This window comes from Lathyrus oleraceus, chromosome 3 (assembly GCF_024323335.1).
Source record: "Lathyrus oleraceus cultivar Zhongwan6 chromosome 3, CAAS_Psat_ZW6_1.0, whole genome shotgun sequence".
Classification (NCBI taxonomy): domain Eukaryota; kingdom Viridiplantae; phylum Streptophyta; class Magnoliopsida; order Fabales; family Fabaceae; genus Lathyrus; species Lathyrus oleraceus.
This window is the reverse complement of record NC_066581.1, coordinates 377,728,115-377,753,933: the sequence shown is the minus strand read 5'-3', so window position 1 is coordinate 377,753,933 and position 25,819 is coordinate 377,728,115. Positions and strand designations below refer to the sequence as shown.

Here is a 25,819-nt window from a genome sequence, read left to right as displayed (position 1 = left end):
TGAATAAACCTTGTTTTAACATGATTGAGATACTTCCACTCACTTCCTCATCTCAAAGCCCCTAGTTGACTGCACAGTTGACGTTTATGGTCCTCAGATGACTTGGAAATGCACTGATGAATTTGGGCCTCTGCCACTTGGTAAAACTGCTTCAAAATGAACCCTAGCTCATATAAGCTCTTTAGAATAATCATGTGGCCTTCATCTCAAGGAAATACTTGCTCTTTTTCACTGAGGATTCTCTTGATGCCAATTCTGACTGATATGGTGCAATGCAATATGGAATGATAAATGACCTAAAAAATGAAATGAATGCATGAATGAGGAGGGAAAATTTGAGGTGCTACACTAGGTCCTTCATAGAAAATCATTTCCCCAACCAAGACATTATTTGTTGCAAGGTAGGGACATCGTTTCCAATGAGTAATATGTCATCTACATATAATACCAGGAAAACGATCATGCTCCCACTAACCTTCTTGTAGACACAAGGCACATCTTCGTTCTTGATGAATCCATATTGTTTTACTGTTTCATCAAAACAAAGATTCCAGCTTCTGGAAGCTTGCTTCAATCCATAGATTGATCTTTGTAACTTACACATCTTTTGGGCTTTTTCTGGTATGTCAAATCTTTTAGGTTGTGTCATGTACACATCCTCAAGAAGATTCCCTTTAAGGAAAGAAGTTTTGACATCCATCTTCCATATTTCATAATCATAATATGCAGCGATAACAAGTAAAATCCAAACAGATTTAAGCATTGCAACTGGTGAAAAGGTTTCATCATAGTCAACCCCATGAATTTGTTTATATCCTTTTGCAACCAGTCTTTCCTTATAGGTATGTACCTTACCATCCATGTCAGTCTTCTTTTTGAAGACCCACTTACATCCTATAGGGTTAACTCCTACAGGAGGCTCTACCAAGGTCCAAACTTGGTTTGTGTACATAGAATCCATTTCAGATTTCATGGCTTCTAGCCACTTCTCAGACTCGGGACCAGTTATGGCCTCTTGGTAGGTCACAGACTCATCTTGATCCATGAGTAATACATCACTTTGATCTGTTATGAGACATCCATATCTCTCAGGTAGGTGACGTATCCTGCTTGACCTACGTTGGTCTTGTTCTACTTGAGCATGTTGCTCTTCCACAACTACTTGTGTTTCCTGCTCTAGTTCCTCCATAGGTGTATCAATCCTTTGTGATTCTTGAATTTCTTCAAGCTCTACTTTCCTCCCACTGATTCCTTTGGAAATAAAATCCTTTTCTAGAAAAAATCCATTTCGAGCGACAAACACTTTTCCCTCAGAAGGATTATAGAAGTAATACCCTCTTGTTTCTTTAGGATACCCCACAAATAAGCATTTGTCAGATTTGGGCTCAAGCTTAGTTGAAATTTGTCGTTTCACATAAACTTCGCATCCCCAAATCTTCATGTAAGACATATGTGGTCTCTTACCACTCCATATCTCATATGGTGTCTTCTCAACATTTTTAGATGAAACAAAGTTAAGTATGTAAGCTACTGTCAATAGTGCATGTCCCCAAAAGGAGTTTGGAAGATCGGCGTGACTCATCATGGATCGGACCATCTCTAACAAGGTTCAATTTCTTCTCTCAGATACATCGTTCCATTGGGGTGTTCCATGAGGAGTAAGTTGGGACAGGATCCCACACTCTTTCAGATGGTCATCAAACTCTAGGCTTAAATACTCACCACCTCGATCTGATCGAAGAATTTTAATATTCTTACCTAGTTGGTTTTGTACTTCATTCTTGAATTCCTTGAACTTTTCAAGGACTCTGATTTGTGTTTCATTAAATGCACATAACCATATCTACTGAAATTATCATTAAATGTGATGAAGTACTGAAAACCTTCTTCCAAACCCATAATACAGGCCTCATACTCTGCCATATTATTCGTGCATTTGAAAGTTAGCCTTGCTGTAAAAGGAAAATGTGTGCCCTGAGGAGTAATAATCACTGCCCCAATACCATTTCCATATTGATTAACAGCACCATCGAACACCATACCCCATCGGGAACCAGGCTCTGGCCCTTCATCAAGCGTAGGCTCATCGCAATCTTTCATCTTCAAATACAGAATATCCTCATCCAAGAAGTCTTACTACACAGACTGATAATCCTAAATTGGTTGATGTGTCAAATGGTCAGCCAAGATAATACCTTTGATAGCTTTTTGAGCTCGATACTCAATATCATACTCAGATAACAACATCTACCAACGGGCAATCCTCCCAGTTAAAGTCGGCTTCTCAAAGATATACTTGATTGGATCCATTTTGGATATCAACCAAGTCGTATGGTTCAACATATACTGGCGTAAGCGCTTAGCAGCCCAAGCCAAAGCACAACATGTCTTCTCAAGCATTGAGTACTGAGACTCACAATCAGTGAACTTCTTACTCAAGTAGTATATAACATAATCTTTCTTCCCTGATTCATCTTGCTGACCCAATACACAACCCTTAGAGTCATCAAGCACTGTTAAGTACATAATCAATGGTCTCCCTTCAACAGGCGGAGACAGAATTGGAGGCTCAGACAGATACTCTTTGATACTGTCAAAGGCCTTATGGCAATCTTTGGTCCAATCATGACGCTGATCTCTCTGGAGGAGCTTGAATATAGGTGCACATGTGGCAATCATGTGGGATATAAATATGGAAATATAATTCAAGTGGCCAAGAAAACCTCGGACTTGCTTCTCAGTTTTGGGCGCAGGCATCTCTTGTATTGCTTTGACCTTGGCAGGATCAACTTCAATACCTCTTTCGCTGACAATAAAGCCCAATAACTTGCCGGAACGGACTCCAAACGTACACTTGTTCGGATTCAAACAAAGTTTGTACTTCCTCAAATGCTGAAAAAGCTTAAACAAGTGCTCTACATGTTCAACTTGCATTTTCGACTTCGCAATCATATCATCAACATATACCTCGATCTCCTTGTGCATCATATCATGAAACAAGGTAGTCATAGCCCGTTGATACGTGGCTCCGACGTTCTTCAAACCGAAGGGCATCACTCGATAACAGAATGTTCCCCAAGGTGTGATGAATGTTGTCTTCTCCATATCCTCGGGTACCATTTTAATCTAGTTATAACCGGAAAATTCGTCCATAAATGAGAAGACATTGAATTTAGCTGTATTATCTACCAACATGTCAATATGTGGCAGAGGAAAATCATCTTTCGGACTGGCTTTATTCAAGTCTCGATAGTCCACACACATTCGGACTTTTCCATCTTTCTTGGGCACGGGCACAATATTGGCCACCCATTGAGGATATGTAGAAGTCACAAGAAACCCCACATCAATTTGCTTATGAACTTCTTCTTTAATCTTCACTACCATATCAGGATGAGTTTTTCTGAGCTTCTGCTTCACAGGCACACACTCAGACTTCAATGGCAGGCAGGCATGTCTTCATACAACCAGGCAAAGACGTTGACATATTCTCGTAGCAACTCAATCAACCCATTCTTCACAGATTCTTCCAGGAGTACCCCAATCTTCACTTCACGAACACAATCTTCAGACCCCAAGTTGACTGTTTCCAGATTCTCAAGATGTAGCTGAATGATCTTCTCTTCATGCTCAAGCAGACGGGTAATCTCATCAGGAATCTCTTCATCATCATCTTCTTCGGCTTCAAATACAGGGAACTCAAAGTTGGGAGATGGTGTTGGATCATTATGTTCAATGGGTTTGATCAACCTGCATAATGATTTTGGATATAAAAGAGATTTCAGAATTCAAACAAGGCAAATCATTATGCTGATGAAAAGGTTGATTTTATTCTCTTTTTAGGGTTTTATGGTGATCACCAATTTCATGCAAAAAAGCAAAAAGCAAAAATAATTTGGAAAAAACAAACATTTAACATGTAATTTTTTGAATGAATATCATTGTATTAATGTGCCAACAATGTCATCACTTCTCCTTTTGGCATGGAAGAAGGGTTTTTTTAAACAAAAGTGAACACATTACGCGGACTTGTGGATAACTGTTGGAACATCAACATCGACCCAATTATTGCAGATTCCTCCAGGGATGACAAAGTTGTCCAGATCTTCCTCTGCATCATCTTCCACTATGGCAGAAGCCTATTGGTCTTCAACAATGTGGATAAAACCTCCACTCTAGAATAGCCCACGCTCATTGGAAATGTCTGAAGAATACCCTATGCCAGCCCGGGATTTATTATCTTCCAGCTTAATCATTTGTCCTAAACCAGTAGTTGCGCCATGCTCAATGGCCAACTTCGCATCATTGTAGGAAGCAAATGAAGAAGGTCCTTTCCTTGAAGGCTCAACAATAGATAAGGCTTGGAACGGAGTCCCAACCTCATCCTCAACATCTATATAGGAAAAGGAAGACAAATGGCTTACCAAGAGAGCCTTCTCTCCCCCTACCACCACCAACTTTTTGTTCTTAACGAACTTCAACTTCTGGTGTAGGGTGGATGTCATGGCGCCTGCCTCGTGAATCCATGGTCTGCCAAGCAAACAACTATATGGTGGGTGAATATCCATGACCTGGAAAGTGATCTGGAAATCACTGGGTCCAATCTTGATTGGGAGCTGAACTTCGCCAATCACAGTTTTCCTCGATACATCAAAAGCTTTGACTACCACTCCACTCTGCCTCATGGGAGGCCCCTGGTAAGAAAGTTTGGCCAGGATGGATTTTGGCAACACATTTAGCGATGACCCTGTGTCTACCAACACATTAGACAAGGCATCATCCTTGCAGTTCATAGAAATATGTAGAGCCAAATTGTGGTTTTTTCCCTCCTCGGGAAGATCAGCATCGCAAAAACTCAAATTGTTACAAGCAGTTATGTTTGCAACAATGCTATCAAATTGTTCAATTATGACATTGTGATCCACGTATGCCACGTCCAACACCCTCTGCAAAGCTTCGTAGTGTGGCTCGGAATTCATCATCAAAGATAGGACAAATATCTTTGATGGAGTTTGCAGCAGCTGATCAACAACATTATACTCGCCCCTCTTGATGAGCCTCAGTATCTCATCACAATCCTCTCTCAAAATGCCATTTTGGCCAATAGGGACAAGAGCTTTAGTAGGTTTATCAACAACAACTGCCGGATTCGAAGAAGAAGAAGTCCCCACAGGACTGGCAGAATTATCAACAACAGCTCTTCTTATGTCATCTTGGGGTTTTGGCGACGCCGAGAAAACACGACCACTGCGGGTCACACCACTGACATCAGATATACTCACAACAGAAGTGGAGGGCAACGACACCTCCTTCCCATCTTCTAACGCAACCGCGTTATATCTGTAGGGAACGACTTTATCTGATGAGTACGGAACAGGGCTCGCTGGCTTGATTATAAGAGATGGAGAAACCTTCTTCTTGCTGCCATCATATTTGACGACAACAGGTTCTGGTATTCTGAACACAGGCGAAATTACATCGACTTCATCCTCGTTACGATTTTGAAGTACCTCAATCATTCCCTGATCCAGCATCTCTTGGATGTCCTTCCTGACTTGGCGGCATCCTCTCTCGTTGATAGTGCACACCTGGCACCTGTCATGGTCATGCTCATAGTGACTGTATCCACATAACAGTCTATGCATCTCGACCAACGATTACCTGATATGACTGTCATACAGGACTTTATATTTGCCAGGACAACCCTAGACCATGTTCACAACAGCTTTCCCATGCTCGGGCAATGGGTTCTTCTTCACGTTCGGACCTACGTCCTCGAAAAACAAAATCCCACTTCTAACAGGTCTTGAACCTTGGTCTTCAGGGGATAGCAGTTCTCCACATCATGTCCAGGAGCACCGGAATGATATACACAATGTAGCTCAGGCTTGTACCACCACTGAGGATTGGTAGGTACAGCAGGTGGGTCACGTGGAGTAATCAACTTTCTATCTATCAACAAAGGATAGAGTTCAGCATAGGTCATTGGAATTGGATCAAAAGTGACCCTCTTCCTATCGTAGCTGGTGCTGCTATTGGCAGGGCGAACAGTCTTCCTCTTCACAGAGGGTCTTCGTTTAATATGGGAAGACACAACATGTGCCTCTCCCTCCTTCTTCTTTGCAAAATCCCCATAAGGCTTTGCAGAAGAGCCTTCATCCCTGGTCAAACGTCCTTCCCGGACTCCTTCCTCTAGTCTCATCCCCATGTTCACCATTTCGGTGAAGTCCGAGGGAGCAATGGCTATCATCCTCTCGTAGTAGAAAGAGCTTAAAGTCTTTAAAAATATCTTCATCATTTCTTTCTCTTCGAGTGGGGGCACAATCTGTGCGGCCAACTCACGCCACCTCTGGGCGTACTCCTTAAAAGTCTCCTTCTCTTTTTGGGACATCGCCCTCAGTTGGTCCCTATCAGGAGCCATATCAATGTTGTATTTTTATTGATTGACGAAAGCTTCGCCAAGATCATTGAAGGAGCAGATGTTCGCACTATCCAGACCCATATACCATATGAGTGCGGCACCGGATAGGCTGTCCTGGAAATAGTGGATGAGGAGTTGATCATTCTCGATCTGTGTTGACATCTGGCGTGAGTACATCACAAGATGGCTGAGAGGGAAAGTGTTTCCCTTATATTTTTCAAAGTCAGGCACTTTGAACTTGATAGGGATCTTGATGTTGGGCACGAGGCACAACTCAGCAGCAGATTTACCGAAGAGGTCTTTCCCTCTTAGAGTCTTCAATTCCTTGCGCAGCTCAAGGAATTGGTCATTCATAGCATCCATTTTCTCATAAACATCTGGTCCCTCAGATGGCTCAGAATGAAAATTGGTGTCTTCAACTCTAGGTAACGTGTGCACAATGGTAGGTGGCACAGCAAGGACCAGGCTAGATGCCGGCAGAGAAGCAAAGGTCGGAGTAAGACCTTCAGGCACAAAATTTGCGGGCATCCCCCAGGGGAACCCAAATGGCATAGTTGGCGGAGCGAAATGAGCAGTGGCGGCAGGCACAGTAGAGGAAGCTACCTCTGAGATGACCGTCCTCGCGGAAGGAGTTGCAGTGTTGGAGAAGACTGGCTCTAAGCAGCCAGCACTGACTCCATCATGGCAGTCAGCCTAGCTACCTCCTCTTTCAGCTCACGATTCTCTTGTTCAAGATGATCCATCAGCTTTGGTAGATTTTCCCTGGTGTTATACCGGTGCGTCAGTTTGTCTTCAAAATAAATGAAGAACACAAAGTTAGACCACTGATCAAGAAACCCTGAATAAAACCTGCTTATGCATATGATGCATACAATGTTTGTGCATATGGTTTATTTTTATCAGAAGAACTTTATAGAGATCTATTTACAAATATTTGAAAATATTGATCTTTTAGACATATACTGGAATATTCATAGCAATAAGATTTGGAAAAAAAATTTACACCAAAGAAGTAGTACAGTTTTGGTACCCAAATACAATACAAGAGAGAAGGAAAATGAACACCCTATGGAACACTAGAAACAATCGTCCAAAGCTCTCGCGACCGAAAGATAAGCTGCACGAAGCCTCTTCACCTCTCTCTCGTAGGCTGCCTCCATATCTGCCTTCTCTTTTGGCGAGTCGATCATACTTCCTCTTCCAAAACTTTGATGACTGAGGAAGAAGAGAAGTAACCACATCATCAGGCTCATCAATAACCTGATGCTCCAGAAATTCTATCACAACATCCTTATCTCTGAGTTGCTGAAGTAGCTCCTCTCGCTCACGAACCCAAGCACGCGAACAACCTTCATCTCTCAACTCCTCTACTCCTTGGTTAGGGAGGGTTGAAGGCCCAACCATAACCATAGGGGTAGGTCTTGGATAGTCATAGGGCATACGGTACCCAAGCGCTCTCTTCCTCACCCAAGAGGTGTAGGGTTCCAAAGCAATACAATTCTTCAGACCAAGCTCTTTCCTTCCATTCCTATGAATCTTGCGCCAAGCGCGGACCATTCTGCCCTTCAAGTTTTAGGGATCTTTACCCTCTTGAAAGAACACACCTTCTAATAAAATGTTATTAGGTTTATCCTTTAAGGGGAACCCAAGCTGACGGCGAGCCAAAATAGGGTTGTAGTTAATCCCACCACATGTACCAAGAAGAGGCACATTGAAGAATTCACCACAAGAATCAATAATCTGGACACCATCATAAATGCGGTTATACCAAAAGATATCACCATTAGTGAGAGACATAAGTCTTGTGGACCACCGTAGACATCCTTTGTTCTCCTTGAAGGAGAGCGTCTGAGGCAAGTGTGAATTAAACCACTTGTACAACAGAGGCAAACAACACACAATGGTACCACCACCCTTTGCATTCCTCATATGCAAAGAGAAATAAGTGTCACCCAACAGAGTCGGAAAGGGATTAAGAGTAGAGAAAATCCTAATGGCGTTCGTATCCACAAAATTGTCGATGTTGGGGAATAACACTAACCCATAGATGAGAAGTACAAATATGGCTTCAAAGGCATCCTCACTCATGGCCTTCCCAAACAAAGTAGCTTGGGCGATGAGGAAATCAGATGGGAGACCTTGAATTCCACCTTTGGTAGTCATATGAGCACCAATATCAGATACATCTATGTGAAGCTGATCAGAAATCTCTTGGGAAGAAGGAACTCTCTCCAAGCCACTGAACGACAACTGATCTAAGATAAGTATACCCACAAGATTATGCATACTCCTCAAGCGTAGGAAAAAGCTGGAAATTCGGGAAAGTGAAGCAACGGTGCAGAGGATCGTAGAACTGTACCAACACACTCATCAGGCCTTCATCCACCTGAGTAGCAAGAATAGACAGAAGCTTCCCATGGCGAGCTTTGAACTCCAAGGGATCTAATACATAAGATGTCAAACTCCTTAACTCTTTCAAGTCGGGTTGTCTGAAACTGTAATTCTTCGTATTCCTTCTTTGCTTATCCATGTTTGGAAATTTGCAAATAGACCTCTTAAGTTCCTTGAAAATTTTCTCATTGTTGATGATACGGATGCAAATGAATGCATGGATGCAACAATCACACTCAAGGATCAAGCAAGTCACACCATACAAAGGTCACAGGATGAATCAAGTCATCCTCAATATCAATCATCCATTTTGGTGGATTATGGTTTACACCTTATCAACACCCAAGTTCCATTGATATTAAGGATATACGAGAACGGATCGACCGCGAATCAAGGGTTTGTTGCGAGTCACGAGCATGGAGTCTCGGTTAAGAACCACCCAAAGGGAGTGTACTATGGTTAAACCTGACAATCATGTTCTAAAAAGGTTCCCATAGTCATCATCTCATCTTTCAGATATTATCGGATAAAACGACTACTCGTATTCCAAAAATATTCTCAAGAGAGACTCTTATGAGTGTAGTATCGTGTAACAATCGTATCAAATCTTACACTTGAACGATCTTCGCACTACATCCTAAAATAGGCCAAGATGGGCTAGGTAATCTAAGGTCCTTGGCTTCTAAGGTTCCTATTGGAAAGAATAATGCCTAACCACGACTACTCGTGTGACATTATTGATCCCAACAAGACCTCCACCAAGTGAATAGGCTTGCAAGTCAACTTGCTAAGGAATAACTCCACACAAGTCAACAAGACTATGCCATTCTCCTATCATAAGTGCACTCGAGTTCGGGTATAGAACTCATCTCACAAGAGACCACCAAGCACACAAGCATTTGATATGTCAAGCAATTCGTACATTATAAACAATACAGTCATCCCAAATTTGCACAAAAAATATGTCACAAGTAGATATAAACATACAATACAACAAGCAAAAAGTAGGCTACACCCACTAGGAATTCTTCCCCAGCAGAGTCGCCATTTTTCTATAGTGGGGTATTCGTTACCTTTAGATTTATTGACTAAATCAAAAGTAAATCATACAATTCGAGTCGCCACCGCACTTCTATTTATCCAAAGGAAAGGTTAGAAAGCGAACAAAAACCAAGAAGTTTTATCAAATCAAAAACTAATAAAAATGTCAGAGATCTGGGTAAGGGGGTTGGTTATGCAATGAGAAGGTTTTAATCACCCAAAACACCCTTAGTACTCTAAGGGAGCCCTTTTTGCAAAGTTGTATTGTAGGTTGGTATTTGTGAAAATATTTGTGCAAACATGATTGGGGAGATGAGAAAAGAATATACATTATTTACAATTTTGTTGTTTGAATGGATCAACCCATTGCCTACGTACCATCACAAAGGTAGGATCAAAACCTCGTAGTTCGGGGTAAAAGTCTTAAAAAGATTGGTGAATTGATTTGGACAAAAGCCTTAAGGTCTTTTGTTATCAAATGGAGAAAACTCAACCTAAACCAACAATCCACCATGTGAGGAGAGCTTCAACATACTAGTGAGGGATCCACCCTATAATAAGTATGGAAGACTTATAGTCCAATCACTAAGGATAAGGTGAAGTTTACATCAACCACTATGATAACTAAATCCTAATGACTATTGTTTATGAAAAAGGTTTTAACAAAGGTGGCCACCAGAACCATAAAATAACTTAAGTGAGTTGTATTTGCAAATTAGAAGTATTCTCAAAATGAAGTCAAAGTTGACTTAAGATTCAATTAAACATAAGTATTAATGAAAAGGGTTTGAAAAATCAAAGGCATATGACCTAGGTTTCTAGTTTTGAAAACAATGTCAATGTTTGCACAAAATGAGTTTGGCTTGGGTTAGAGTGGAAAGAAGAAGAGAAGGGCTAATCCTAAACATACAAAGATGAGAGAAGAGATAAAACCCTTGGAGTTCCTTTCTTGAGATCATAAAGATGATTCAAGATGCTCCTTTCCTTTGGGCTTAGCAAGCAAACAAGCAATCAAAACATTTAAACATTCAAGCTCCTAGGATTTCCATTGGCTTGTCTTTCTCTTAACTTGGCTAATCATGACAGTGGTCCTTCTTACTATCTCAAGTTTGGGATCCCTATCACACAAGAACAAACAATCAAAAAGTTCACAATGCAATAAGAGGAATAGACAAAGAAAGAGTTTAGATTAGAGGTCCTTTCGAGTCAACTTTCAAGATTAAGCATTCTAAAGGCATGAGGCCTAGTTGCTCTTCAACAAATTTAGTATTCTAAAGGCATGAGGCCTAGTTGCTCTTGAACTCCATTAAGCATAGGTAAGGTCCTAATTCTAAGTCCTTTCTCCTTTTTGCATTGGGTTCACACAAACAAAGACAAAACAAGCACAAAGCACCATATATTTATATACAATAATAAGCTCAAGTGAGCAAAAGTCAAATGGCATAAACATAAACATGAGCTCAAATGAGCAAAAGGAAAAGACAATATGAATAAATGAGCAAGAAATTAAATTGCATTAAAGTAAATTGCAATAATTAAATGCTTGAATTAAAAGTTAGTAATTAGTAGTTTGTGTTAGTGTGTCATAAGACAATTTAGCGCTATGTTAAGCAATCGTAAGTGGACTAATGTAGTAGTCACACCTATCTGAGGCCGGTCAATAAAACTATAGCCAAATAAACACAAGTTAGAGATCATGACTAGTAAGCCAAGCTCCTACAACTTGTCATGCCAAAAGAAAAGATGGAAAGGCCGTGTATGGATTTCAAGTTCTTTGCTTGACCAAGAAGCAACCTATCTTGGACACAAAGCAATTCACTTGATCATTGATCAAGTTGAATTTGATTTGGATCAAAGAAGGTTAAGCCTCTCATATGTCAAGGCTAACCACAAATCATTAACTCATTGGCCAAAATAAAAAGAAGAAGATGAAGATGAAATGGAAATGGACAAAATGAGAATTCAAATGACATAATCAAAATACAATGGTCAAATATGAATGAAATCATCATCAACCAATGTAAAACAGAAGAGAAATGAAGATTAGAAGTCAACAAAGTCAAAACATATTTTTGGTATTTTTTGGAATTAAAATAATACATAAAAATAAAATGAACAAAATAAGGTCAAACTTCAAATTCAATTCAAATCAACTTGGATAAGTCCAATTGAATCGCCATAAGCCTAACATGGTCAAACAAGGTTTGACAAATTTTCTCAACATTTTTTGAAAACAGAAACTATTTTAAAATCAATTAAAAGCATTAAAATATAACACAAATGAACTAAAATCTCAAATAAATCTCAAATCAATTAAGAAATTGATGAGAATATTTTAATAGACTTATCATGATCCAAATGTGTTAAGAAAATATTTTTGGAATTTTTGAATATTAAAAAGTATTTAAAATAAATTAAAAACTATTAAAAACAAAATAATTCACAAAAAATATTAAATAGAATCACAAAACTAATTAAAAATCATATTATGAAACTAGATTTTTAAAGAAAATTTTTGCAATTGGTCCCATATTTTTGTGATTCCAAATAAAAGAGTTATGAATTTTTGAAAATAAAAGGAATTAAAGAAAATAAAATAGAAATTAAAGAAATCTGGAAAATCCACAGCGCTTGGATCCACTTTCATTAATTGACATGGACAATCAAGTGGCTCTGAGGCGTGCGTGCATGGTGATCATTAGTCAAACGCATCACACGCTGGATTAAAAATAGTAAACACAATGCATGGCCATGATTAGAACGGAGAGGTGAGATCCAAGGGCCAAAGCTCATCCACGTGGGGACGGTGGTGGAAACCACCGTCTTCTCCGGTGAGCCAACAGAAACCGGCCACCAGTTGGAGGTTTTGCAACCTCAACCAAATCACACGTGCCTTATACCAAATTAAAGCTGGGTGATGTGCATCACCCCTGTAACCTTGGATTTCTCTCAAAATCTCTATGGAAGGAGAAATCTGAGATGGAAAATCCAGGTGTTCAATATGAAATGCATCAATTCACAAAACCAAAGCCACCATTGGCTTGCCTCTCACACGAGGACTTCAGAGAACCAAACAAACATGAGCAAATCACATTGTACAATGAGATATGGATCAAAATAGTTGAGATGTAAACCTTTGAAGTGCAGCTTTGATGAGCATGATCCACTCCAATTCTTGCTTACAGCTTGATCTTGAAGTATGGTATGAGTGCAAGGCTAAGGAATTAGTATTGAAGATCAACTGATTTTGTTGAAATTCAGACTTGAAAAGAGAAATCAAAAATGAGAATTCCTTTAGTGTGGTTAGGTTTCAAATTCTGCAGAGCTTCAGGTTGATTCAAGGATGAGAAATGAATGAAGCATGGCATGTATTTATAGCTGGAGTTGTTGCCAAATGAGGAGAAACTTGTGTGCATGAAGCTTTGGGTCCTCAATGCATGGGCCTGTACAGGCGCATGTGAGGCCCAAAAGCAATTGGAAATGAATGCTGAGCTCACATGAAGCAAGTTTGGACGTGCATTTTGAATGGTATTTGCTTGTGCATGAAGTTTCATAATGAATTCCATAATTGGGAATAAATGTTCCCCTTCATATAGGCTCATATATGTATAAAATAATGAATGAAAGAACTTCCCTTGATTGAATTTGATCATAGGTTGAGGTTGCTTCATGAGCAAGGCACAGTCAATGCACATATGAATTAGGGTTTCCTTGGGAAACAAGCCTCAAGCCCTTTGGTTTATCTTGATCAAATTGGAAAATTGAGATACTTGGGAGACATATATGATGATTGAGAACTTTGTGGACCATTGTCATGATTGTTCTCATCTTCATCTAGCCACTTCATTGAGCATAGGAGCCTCCTAGGAGCCTTGGATCACATGACTGCTTAAGCTTCAAAACAAAACAAGTCAGTGACATATTTTTGTGCTTTTGGTTAGTAATCAAAATAAGAAAATCAATAATATACAACTCAAGCATGCTTGGTGGTCTCAAACCACTCACACAAGTCCCAACCCAAGGGTTAAGGAGCTACACATGCTATGATCCTTGAGGCAATGCAATGAGCAAATGATATGATGCCATGAGGGATCTTAGGGTCAAAATTAGGGTCTTATAATTACAGACTTGGCCATCTCAATTTCAAAGACATCAGAGATTTGAAGAGAAGAAATATGGTTTCAGGATTACCAGAAATCGACATTCCAAACAGAGTTTGTGAAGAATGTGTGCAGGCGAAGCAGCATAAGAACAACTTCAGTAAGGATGCAGGAAGCAGGTCGAATGCAATTCTTGAAGTCATATACTCTGATGTATGTGATCCTCTCCAGGTGGATTCTATTGGAGGTACCAAATACTTTGTTACATTCATAGATGATTTCAGTCGAAACTGTGGTCTTACCTGATCCAGAAGAAAAGTGAAGTGATCGAGGTATTTGCCAAGTTTAAATCTTTGGTCAAAAGACAGAACGGTCGAAAGATCAAGATTTTGAGAACTGATGATGGGGGAGAATATGTGTCGAAAGATTTCGATACATTAAAAGTGAAAGAAGGGATTGTGCATGAGATGGTGCCACCCTACCCTCCACAACAGAATGGAGTCGCAAAAAGGAATAATAGAACCATCATGTATATGGTTAGAAGTATGTTGAAAGGTAAGCATATACCCAAAGAATTATGGGGAGAAGTTGTGTCGACTGTGACATATATCCTGAACAGATGTCCAATGAAGAAGCTAGAAGGAATCACGCCAAAAGAATGTTGGTCTAGTGTTAAGCCTAGCTTGAGTCATCTGAGGGTGTTTGGATCTATAGCACATAGACATGTGCCAGATCAGTTGAGAAGAAAACTTGATGACAAGTCCAGTCACATGATCCTGATAGGATATCATTCGACTGGAGGATATAAGTTGTTCGACCCAGTGAATAAGCAAGTAATGATCAGCAGGGACGTGAATAAGCAAGTAATGATCAGCATGGACTGAGAATGTCAAGAAAGATTCAGTTAGAATATTTTATGATGAACCAGCTAGTGAAGTCGAAAGAGAAGTTCGACAGGAAGAAGTCAGAGGTGAAGCAAGTACAAGCAGACCTCAAAGAATAAGACACATGCCTGCAAGGTTGCAAGAATGTGTTATTACATCAGATTATGTGGTCGATGAAGAAGGTGAGTTGGTACATTATGCTTTCTACGCAGATGTCGAACCTGTCAATGCAGTTGAGGCATTCAAAGATTCGAAGTGGATGAAAGAAATGGACAAAGAGCTGAAGTCAATCGAAGTCAGCAACACTTGGTCGCTTGTCGAATTGCCCCAAAATAAGAAGACAATCGATGTGAAGTGGGTATACAAAGTGAAGTTGAATCCCAGAGGAGAAGTGACTCGACACTAGGCGATACTTGTGGCGAAAGGATTTCTTTAGAAAGAAGGAATCGACTTCGATGAAGTTTTTGCACCTGTTGCTAGGATCGAAACAATCAGGTTAGTTGTTGGTCTAGAAAACATGAACAACTAACAGATGTGTCAGATGGATGTGAAATGTGCATTCCTTAATGACCCCTTAGAAGAATTTTATGTTGCACAACCAGCTGGGTTTGTGAAATAAGGTGAAGAAAGAAAGGTGTACAGGCTGCATAAAGCCCTGTATGGACTTAATCAAGCTCCAAGAGCTTGGAACAAGAAGATAAATGACTTAATAAGGGATAAGGAATTTGTGAAGTGCACAAGTGAACATGGAGTATATGTAAGAAGAAGCAAGAGTGAATTTCTTAAACTATGTCTCTATATCGATGACCTATTGATAACGGGTAGCTGCAAGAAGGAGATCGAAGACTTAAAAGGTGATCTCAACAAGGAATTCAAAATGTCAGACCTGGGTGACATTTCATATTTCCTTGGAATCGAATTCTATAAGAGTGGTAGAGGTTTGTTGATGCATCAAAGAAGGTATACAAGCGAAATACTCAAGAGATTTGAGATGAAAGATTGCAACCCAACTTCGACTCCAACTGAGCCCCGATTACAACTGTCGAAAGATTCAGATTCAGATGATGTCGACCCAACCCAATATAGAAGACTTATTGGGTCACTTCGATACCTTTGTCACACAAGGCATGTCTTAGAATACAGTGTAGGTATGGTAAGTAGGTTAATGCAGAAGCCAAAGGTATCACATCTAACAGCGGTGAAGAGGATACTAAGGTATCTGAAAGGAACTCTCGACTATGGAATTTTGTTTCCTGCAGCTGATGAAGGAAAAGAATGCAAATTAGTGGGATACACCGACTCAAGTTGGTGTAGTGATGCTGAGGATCGAAAAGAGCCAGGTAGGTGGTGTACCAGTTGCTTGGAGTTCGAGAAAAGAGCCAGTAGTGACATTATCGTCGTGCAAAGTAGAATACATAACTACTTCTCTTTGTGCATGTCAAGCAATATGGATGGTGAATCTGGTTGAAGAGATAACATCGAAGAGTCATGGAGAAATTACCATGAAGATCGACAACATGTCAGCTATCAATTTGATGAAGAATCTGATAGCACGTGGTCGAAGCAAGCACATCGAGATGAGGTTCCATTACCTTCGAGAGCAGGTAGCAGATGGGAAGATGAATGTGGAACACTGCAGAACTAAGAATCAGATTGCAGACATCATGACAAAGGGAGTGCATGTCGAAGTGTTCAAAAGGCTAAGAGTTATGATGAATGTAGATAGCTTAGACACAATGAATTAGGTGGTGTGTTGAATTGTAATTCCTTGTGTCGAAGCAGGTTGCTCGACAGAATAAGGAAATGTCAAACCACCTAGTGTGTTGAGTAGTGTTTGCTATTTTGGGCTTTTATAGTTTTGGGCTTTGCCTTGAGGTCCAAGTTAACCAAAATATATAAATAGAGGGAGTAACCCTTATTTTTCTAATAAAGTGAATAGAGCATTCATAACATTGTATTCACAGTATTTTGCAGTTGCAAAATGAATAAGAAGTTTTCCACAGTTTGTGGGCAGAGAGAAACTCTTCAGAATTTTAATTCTTCTTCTCCTTCATCGTTCTTTACACTCTTTCGTTCTCCATTGTTCTTATCTTTTCATTGCTGTTGTGTGGGTAATAACAATCTTGTTAATCAAGATTGATTGAAATTCTCCATAGATTTTGGGGGATTTCCAACACATTTTTTTATTTGGATAGGACAAGTTTTCAAAGTACTATTATTTTTTAGACTTCAATACATTTTTTGTCTATTTATTTTGATGGTTTTAATTTTTTTATCCTCCTATCTTAATTTTTTCCCTTCAATTTTGTATATGTAACGTCTTCATTTAATACGTGACACGATCATTGTGGCGTCAAATGAGCAATAATGATCATTTTAAAAAAAATGGGTAATTGATTTCAAAATTTCAAATAATTTAATAAATTAATTTAAGTATTTTTATTACATCTAAATTCACCATCTTCTTTAAAAAATCAAAAAATTCCAAACCTTCATCTCTTCTTCTTCTCAAAATCCTTTATTCTCTCATCTTTATCTCTTCTTAGGTACCTATTGATTTCCTAAAAGAAAAAAGTAACACTTTAGAAATATAGATTCATAAACAGCCAGATCAATAACAAAATCCATAATCTGGATCCATAACAAAATTCAGACGAATTTAATATTTCATTTTATTTGGATATGAAGGTTATTTGAACTTTGATTGTTGAGAATTTTAGCTATTAATAAGTTGGAGCAAATGAGACAAAAGGGTGAAGATTTATGGGTTATTTGGTTTGAAAAAGAACAAAGCACGAAAATTAATGGGTTTCTGAATTTGGAGAAGAACAAGAGATAATGATTTTTGGATTTCTGGGTTTGAAGAAGAACAAAGGAACTAAGACTTGAAAGGAGTTGAAGAGTTCTTAAAAAAATTCTTTATGAATCAACACTTGTATCCGAGTTCATACTCATTTGGGCACCAATGCTTGTACTTATACCCATACCCTCTGAGTACCTATGTACTTATACATATACTCCTTTATTCGAATCTCTAATTGAAATTCTAGTTAACAGACTATCGATTTCACACTGGATGTTATGACATCCAATTCTGCGCAGACAAGAATTATGCAGAATGTAAATGAAAAGGGCAGTAAATAACACAGACAATTGTTTACCCAGTTCAGCGACAAACACACCTACGTCTGAGGGCTACCAAGCCAGGGAGGAAATCCACTATTAGCAGTATTAATTCAGGCCTTAAACCAACAGTTTAATCCTATCACTTAATACCTACCCAATGCAATTTCAATCTAAACTAAGACCAGACTTCCTACTCACTCCCCCTCAATCACCACAGTGATTACAACCTTTAATTAGTTTAAAGTTAAATGGCAAAGTTATACTTCAAACAACTCTTGATTGTGCTTAATAGCTTTAATCAAGAAACACATCACTCACGCTTAAAAGCTTAGAGTGACACAACACTTACAACTCAATGAACACCCTAGTCCAATACAATCATCTAGGTGATAATTGCTTGGCTCACAAATAACACCTAATACAAAACAAAATTAAAGTACAACAGTGAAATATGATGATCTAATAAATTCTTCACGCTTCAAACCCCTGAGTTGCTGAAAGTAGGATTGCCATCCTTTTATACTGCAGCACTTGGGCTTTGTACTTGAATTTCCTAAAATTAAGGTTAAGCAAGTTAACCTAATTTCCACATATTAGGGTGCTAACAAATAGGCTATTTGTTAGGTCTATTAATTGTAGCACATTTGTTAGTTTCCTGGATTTTAGCTCAGCTGTTAGATTCCTGAAAAATAGCCTGAGAAAAATACTGAAACAGAAAAACTAACTAGCCTACACTTTAGCATATGCTGTCAGGAATGAATGTCACAACATTCAGTTTGACATCCAGAACATAGGCCATATGCTAGACAGCTTTAATTCTAGCTTAGCTGTTGGTTTCCTGAAACAGCAGCCTGTAATAAATACTGAACTATACCAGAAAAACTAACTAGCCTATAATTCAGTATCTGCTGTCAGGAATGAATGTCATAACATTCAGTTTGACATCCAAACAATAGGCTATGTGCCAGGTCTGTTATTCTCCTGAAAAACAGTCTGAAATAAATACTGAACTATAACAGAAAAACCAACTAGCCTATAGTTCAGTATCTGCTGTCAGGAATGAATGTCATAACATTCACTTTGACATTCAGTAAATCCTGTATTGAATGACTGTCATAACAGAACAGAAAATCAGCCTGTTGTTAGTTTCCTGAAAATCAGCCTGAGATAAATAACAGAAAAACTAACTAGCATGTCAGGAATGAATGTCATAACATTCAGTTTGACATTCAGAGACTGCTGTCATGAATGACTGTCATAACAGAACAGAAAATCAGCCTGAACTAAATACTGAACTATAACAGAAAAACTGATTAGTCTATAATTCAGTATCTGCTGTCAGGGATGAAAGTCATAACATCCAGTTTGACATTCAGTAAATCCTGTATTAGCTAATCCTGCAGCATACTACTTAAGCATGTCATGACATCAGTCAAGACATCTAAGTACAGTAACTGTTTTAACACAAAATGCAGCCAATCAAAAACATCTACAAACTCCCCCTTTGGCAAATTTTTGGCTAAAACAACTGGGCATCACAACAGAGTTCACAGCAGCGGAACACACATCCAAGCAGAGAATTAGATTAGCTAATACACTAACCACACACAGAAGATAAACTTCACACAGCAGCAACACATAGAAGATAGCAAACAGCAGCATAACCTCTTGTTTTAGAGGACCTTCATCTTCACAGAAATCTGTTGTCCTGGGGTACATTTGTTACTCCCCCTTTTTGTCAAAAATGTTGCCAAAGCAACACTTAATATTACAGACCAACAAAAATAAAATTACAAGCAAATTTCAGAAACTTACACTTGATTTTACTTCACAGTTTCAATCAAGATTACACACTTTTGATCTTGCTTTACAGCGTTGATCAAGACTACACCCACTTGATCTTGCTTCACAGCTTTGACCAAGTAGACCCACACTCTTGCTTCACAGCTTTAGAGTGACGAATTTCAGCCACAAATCAGATCTTCAATCAAACACAGATTGCCATTAAGCGTGCAATCACAAAACACCAGACATTCACACTGAATGTTCTGTGTACAGGGTGTCATGACATCGGGTCTGACATCCTGGAAAATTCCTGCATAATTCCATAATTCCTTTTATAACTTCCAGCAGGTACAATCATATCAGATGCCATGACTTTGTGTATGACTTCTTGAAACACTTCTGCATGAACATGTTCTTGAACTCCAGCAGGTACATATCATATCAGATGCCATGACCTTGTGTATGACATTCTGAAACAAATACTGCATGAACATGTTTTTGAACTCCAGCAGGTACATAGGATATCTTATGTTAAGACATCACGCATAACATCTTGTGAACACTCTTTGTTTTACCAAAATTTCTCCCCCTTTGGCAAATTTTGGCTAAAACATATATCTTTCCTTTTTGTTCACAAGGTAAACTATCAGCAGTTAAACAACATAACAGTAGTTTAAACAGCAGCAGAAGCAACACAATTACTAGCTTTATAGTTACTAGTAATACACACATGCACAAGGGTACTTCTCCTCCCCCTAAATCTGTGCAACAAAAACAGAATTTCTAGTTAAGGATGCAACTAGTAAGACACACAAATGCACAAGGGTACTCCTCCTCCCCCTAAATCTGTGCATACATCAAATAACAGTAACTCCAGCACCTATACCATCCAGAATGTCATTCTGACATCTGCTTTAACATCAACACCTGTGCACCATATCAGACATCCTCTTTGACATCTGTAAACAGAACAACAGCTATTGTAACTACAACACCTGTACCAGCCAGAATGTCATTCTGACATCTACTTCAACATCAACACCTATGCACCATATCAGACATCCTTTTTTACATCTGTAAACAGAGTAACATTCTTGTTTTAACACCTGTGCACTTCCTTCAATAATAGTTGTCCTTCAGTTCAGCTACATACACAACTGCTTCCACATTCCATATCAACACTATCAACACTTCTCCCCCCTTTTTTTGTCAAAATTGACCAAAGGTGACCAATTAGACAAAATAAATGTCAATTAGTCTATTAGAGAATGTTAGGACAGATGTTATAACATTAAACATGTTAAACCATAATAGTTAAGCAGTGCAAACCATCATCATACACAGTTGTGATAGCTGAGATAATGAACAATTCCAAGGTACTCATTAAGAGCCCAAAAAATTACAAACAGGCATCAATGAGGACTGCCAGCATCCAACCATCAGCACCACATCTTTTGCCACAACACATTCTTCACACCAATTAATAAATTCCTTTACCAACATCTCATAACACTTGTTGCAAGTGAAATAACTATTATCTGTTGACCACTCAGAGCACACTTTCAATTGTTTAATAATCTGAAATATTAAACAGTAAATTCCTCACATCATTAGTTGCTATAATTCCTCAGAAGGACATATTCCCACTTTGCCCCTTAAATTTTCAAACTGAGTAGCATCCAATGTCATGACATTCTGAGTGACATTGTACTCAGTCAGCATCCGTTTCATCCATACCAGTTGGAAACAACGGCTACCAGATGCTATGTATTTAGCTTCTGCAGTGGGTAATGATACACAGTTCTATTTCTTCCTTTCAACTACACCATTTTGTTGAGGAATAATAGGTGAGGACAACCCTTGACTTTCAATCTGCATAGATCCCATTAAGTCCATGTGCAACAGTTCCAGAGTTTTGGATGGTGTAGGATGTCCAAGCTTAGGATGTGACATCTTGGTTAGCTTTCCAACCTGACATTCTCCACAGACTTTTCCTTCATCCATAAGCAACTTTGGGGTTCCTCTAACTGCTTCCTTGGATATGATCTTCTTCATTCCTCTTAAATGAAGATGTCCAAGTGTTCTATGCCACAGCTTCACTTCTGTTTCTTCCTTGGCTAAGACGCACATTGAGGAGTAGTTTGAGACTTCAGGTTCCCATAGATAGCAGTTATCTTTGGATCTGGATCCTCTCATAACTTCCTTATTTTCTCCATTCTTCACAACACATTCTTCCTTGGTGAACTGTACATTGAAGCCTTGATCACATATCTGGCTTATGCTGATGAGATTAGCAGTTAGTCCTTCTACTAACAAAACATTATTCAGTTTTGGAACTCCAGGACTGTCCAGCTTACCAACACCTTTGATTTTTCCTTTAGCTCCATCACCAAAGGTCACATAACTGGTAGTATGAGGTTGTATATCTACCAATAAGTTACTCATCCCAGTCATATGTCTTGAGCAGCCACTATCAAAATACCAGTCTTCTCTGGTAGATGCCCTTAGAGATGTGTGAGCTAATATAGCAACCCATTGTTGTTTCTTGATGGGGGCATTATGCTTAGATGCCTTCTGCTTAGGTCTGGCTTGAGGGGTCTGGTTAGGACAGCCATGAAACCTGTAACAGAAGGGTTTTATGTGACCAAATCTACCACAGTAGTGGCATCTCCATCTTTGAAATCTATTCTTTTGATGGTTAATCCTCCTGTTTCCCTGATGTTGTGACATTGGTTGTGACTTCAGCTTGATTTTCTGAACCTCAGGCTTTGAGCTTTTGAGTTCAGTTGAGGATTCCTTGACAAAGCCTAAACCAGACATAGTTCCTGATTTCTGCCCCACCTTTAGAATCTCTTCCAAAGTGTCAGTTCCTTTATTCAGCATTCTGATGGATTTTGTCATTTGATCTAGCTTAGAGGTCAGCAAGGTTATCTCACCATTTAGACCATCTATGACTGTTAGATTCTTCTTCTTCTCAGCTTCCAGCTCCTTGATGAGTTTCTTATGCTTTTCTCCTTGGATACACACTTCTGCACTTTTGACACATAACTCTTTATATGAAGCAGCAAGTTCATCAAATGTAAGTTCATCTTCACTTGAGTCATCATCAGAGGCATAGACACTAGTTAGTGCATTGACATGTTTTGGAGATTCTCCTTCTAATTCACTCTCAGAGTCTCTATCATACCAGGTGATAGATAGTCCCTTCTTTTGCATCTTGAGGAAGGTAGGACATTCATCTCTAATGTGTCCAAAACCTTCACATCCATGACACTGGATTCCCTTCCCTTGTCGTTCAGTAAGAAATATGGAGGTGGTTTCTCAAACAAGAAGGAACGAGAAACTAATTCAGTAATTGTGGAGAGGCGAAGGAGTCCTTATGTGAATAAGAGTTCCAGATCTCATCAGCAGCAACATCAAATATCCTATGTTATTCCAGTGTTTGCCAATAATTATGTCATTTAATCAACGCCAGTTCAACCTCAACAACAATAACAACAACATCGTACTAATAATAAAAATCATCACAACAACAATCACAACAATAATTAGCACAACAACTTCGAGAGGAAGAAGGTCACGTTTGATCCTATTCCGATGTCTTATGCAGAATTGTATCCATATCTCATTGTTAAGAATCTACTTTAGTCAAAGATATTAAGAATTTTTATCCATTGAAATACAAAGTCCAACGATATTGAGAATTTTTATCCATCACCAAGGGGCACCAGGCCATGATATTGAGAATTTTTATCCATTGAAATACGAAGTCCAATGATTGTTAAGAAATGGGATGGTGTCCTTTAAGGATTGTGCGCCGAATGTCAAAGCCAATCAGTTACCTGCTCATGGTAACTCTTCTATGAATATGGTGGAGGGTTGTCTCGGTAAGTACAATGTTTTTGATGTTCGATGTATCCGAAGGTATTTGGTAGAGATGCATAAAACTTTGTGTCTGATTAGTGACTGTGAGCATGATCACGATGGTTGCACCATTTGCAGTGTTAATTCACGTGGGTGTATGATTGTGAAAAGGGCCATTCCAAAGATGATAGATGAAGGTATGATTCAAATCAACCAAGCCAGAGATTTGGGTGATGATGTGAATGTGATTGTGCCAGTTTTCAAGACTCCAGAACCAGTGGTAATCCTGTTTGACAGTAGTAAAAGAAGCAATATATCGGTATCACCATTAGTGATACGGTTGGCGGGCCCAGTCCTGTACGCATCCGATAAAGCTGTGCCATACAAGTATGATGCTACTATGATTAAAGATGGGAAAAAGGTTCCTCTTCTCGCAATTAATTCAGTAGTTAGAATTATTGATGTTGTCAAGGTGACCCGAAATGGTCGAGTATTTAGTCCGGTATCCCCGAAGGTTGTGGAGGATGTAGTAGTTGGGAAGAAAGCCGAGGTGGTTGTTCCTGTGGTTGATCCTGTTAATGCTCCAATCTTCCAGTCTGGTGAATCTAGCAGTTTGAAGAGTAAGGATGATAATGATGAAGTTCTCCGTTTGATTAAGAAGAGTGAGTTTAATGTCGGGGAGCAGTTACTCCAGAGGTCCTCTAAGATTTTTGTGTTATCTCTGTTGATGAATTTTGAAGCACACCGAGAAGCGTTGCAAAAGGTACTTGAGCAAGCCTACATTGAACATGATGTTACAGTTGATCAATTTGATCACATTGTTTCCAATATCACTTCATGCAATAATTAGAGTTTTTACGATGAGGAGCTTCCAGAGGAAGGCATGAATCATAATTTGGCTCTCCATACATTTATGAATTGTAAGGAGGATGCTTTGTCCAACATCTTGGTAGACATTGGTTCATCTTTGAACATTATACCCAAGTCTACGTTAGCTAGTCTATCTCATAAAGGAGCATCGATAAGATATAGTGGTGTGATTATGAAAGCGTTTGATGGTTCTCGCAAAACTGTCATTGGAGAAGTTGACCTCCTAATTAAGATTGGACCGAGTAATTTCCAAATTAATTTCCAGGTAATGAGTATCCACCCGACCTATAGTTGTTTATCGGGTATGCCATGGATTCATGAAGCAAGTGCTGTCACATCGACTCTACATCAGAAGCCCAAATTTCTCAAGAATGGGAAGTTTGTCATTGTTGGAGGTGAGAAAGCACTATTGGCGAGCCACTTATCATATTTCACGTATGTTGAAGCCGAGGAAGAGGTTGGAATTCCATTCCAAGCTTTGTCTGTGGCTAATGTGATCCAGAAGACTGTGGAATCCATGTCTTCTTTGAAAGATACGCGAGAAATTGTTCAGGCTGATGACACAGTGTTACCACAAGAAATTAGTAAGGCATGTTGAAGGCGTAATTAATGAAAGCGCCTTATGGATTTAAGGATTATACCTCACTAAGGGGATGTTTGAAAGAAAAGCTGAGTCCAAGATAAGCAAGAGCTGGGAAAACCACAAGTTACCAGAAGATGAAATCAACGGAAGAAGCAAGTTGGGTCGAAATCCGTTTTGTCGACTAAACCAGAGATTAGGACTTAAGAAGTTCTTGATTGTATCGGACACATAGGGGATGGTGTCGACATAAATACTTGAGCGGGATAAGTTTGAAATTCAAAATGACTAGCAGTTACAAGGAGAACGAGCGCCAAAGATATGGAGCAGTTTTTAGATCGTGTAGCACGACGTCTGTCTACAGACAATTATTTTTGGAGTAGTTTTGCCTGTAGACATTCTCTTTAGTTCATTATAAAAAGGGGATCCCACAGAGGACTCCGAGGTGTTCACTTTGTACCAAAATCACTTATAAAAAACTTCACATTCCCAGCGCGAGGAAGCAAGAGTTTTCAAGAGTGCTATGTACGTGAATCACCATATTTACTTTAATGCAATTTCCTTATCTTTCAATTATTCCTGTTGAACACTTTGTTTTAATTTCGTTTACGTTTGAATTATCCTTTTATGTTGTCGTCTACGCCGTCGACACTAATTCTATTACGATAATAGAATTTACTAAAAGCGTGTTCGTTGTGTATGTCTTTTGAATGTTATAGGGTTGTCGGTCACGAGTAACCCATAGTTTATAGCATCA

The 25,819-nt window shown here is 39.1% G+C and overlaps 1 protein-coding gene across 1 annotated transcript; it reads left to right on the top strand.

Moving 5' to 3' along the window:
• Window positions 1-23,541: 23,541 nt before the first annotated feature.
• Window positions 23,542-25,080, top strand: LOC127131349 (uncharacterized). Its single transcript, XM_051060273.1, has 3 exons — window positions 23,542-24,375; window positions 24,463-24,648; window positions 24,748-25,080. The coding sequence occupies exons 1-3, from the start codon at window positions 23,542-23,544 to the stop codon at window positions 25,078-25,080; spliced, it is 1,353 nt and encodes a 450-aa protein (XP_050916230.1).
• The last annotated feature ends 739 nt before the right edge of the window (window positions 25,081-25,819 follow it).

Excerpts from the sequence above, each read along its gene's own strand:
- LOC127131349 (XM_051060273.1), top strand. The coding sequence starts at position 23,542 with ATGGTGTCCTTTAAGGATTGTGCGCCGAATGTCAAAGCCAATCAGTTA. Across the intron at positions 24,376-24,462 it reads ACCGAGAAGCGTTGCAAAAG|AGTTTTTACGATGAGGAGCT; the intron begins GTACTTGAGCAA and ends TGCAATAATTAG. Across the intron at positions 24,649-24,747 it reads CATCGATAAGATATAGTGGT|GTAATGAGTATCCACCCGAC; the intron begins GTGATTATGAAA and ends ATTAATTTCCAG.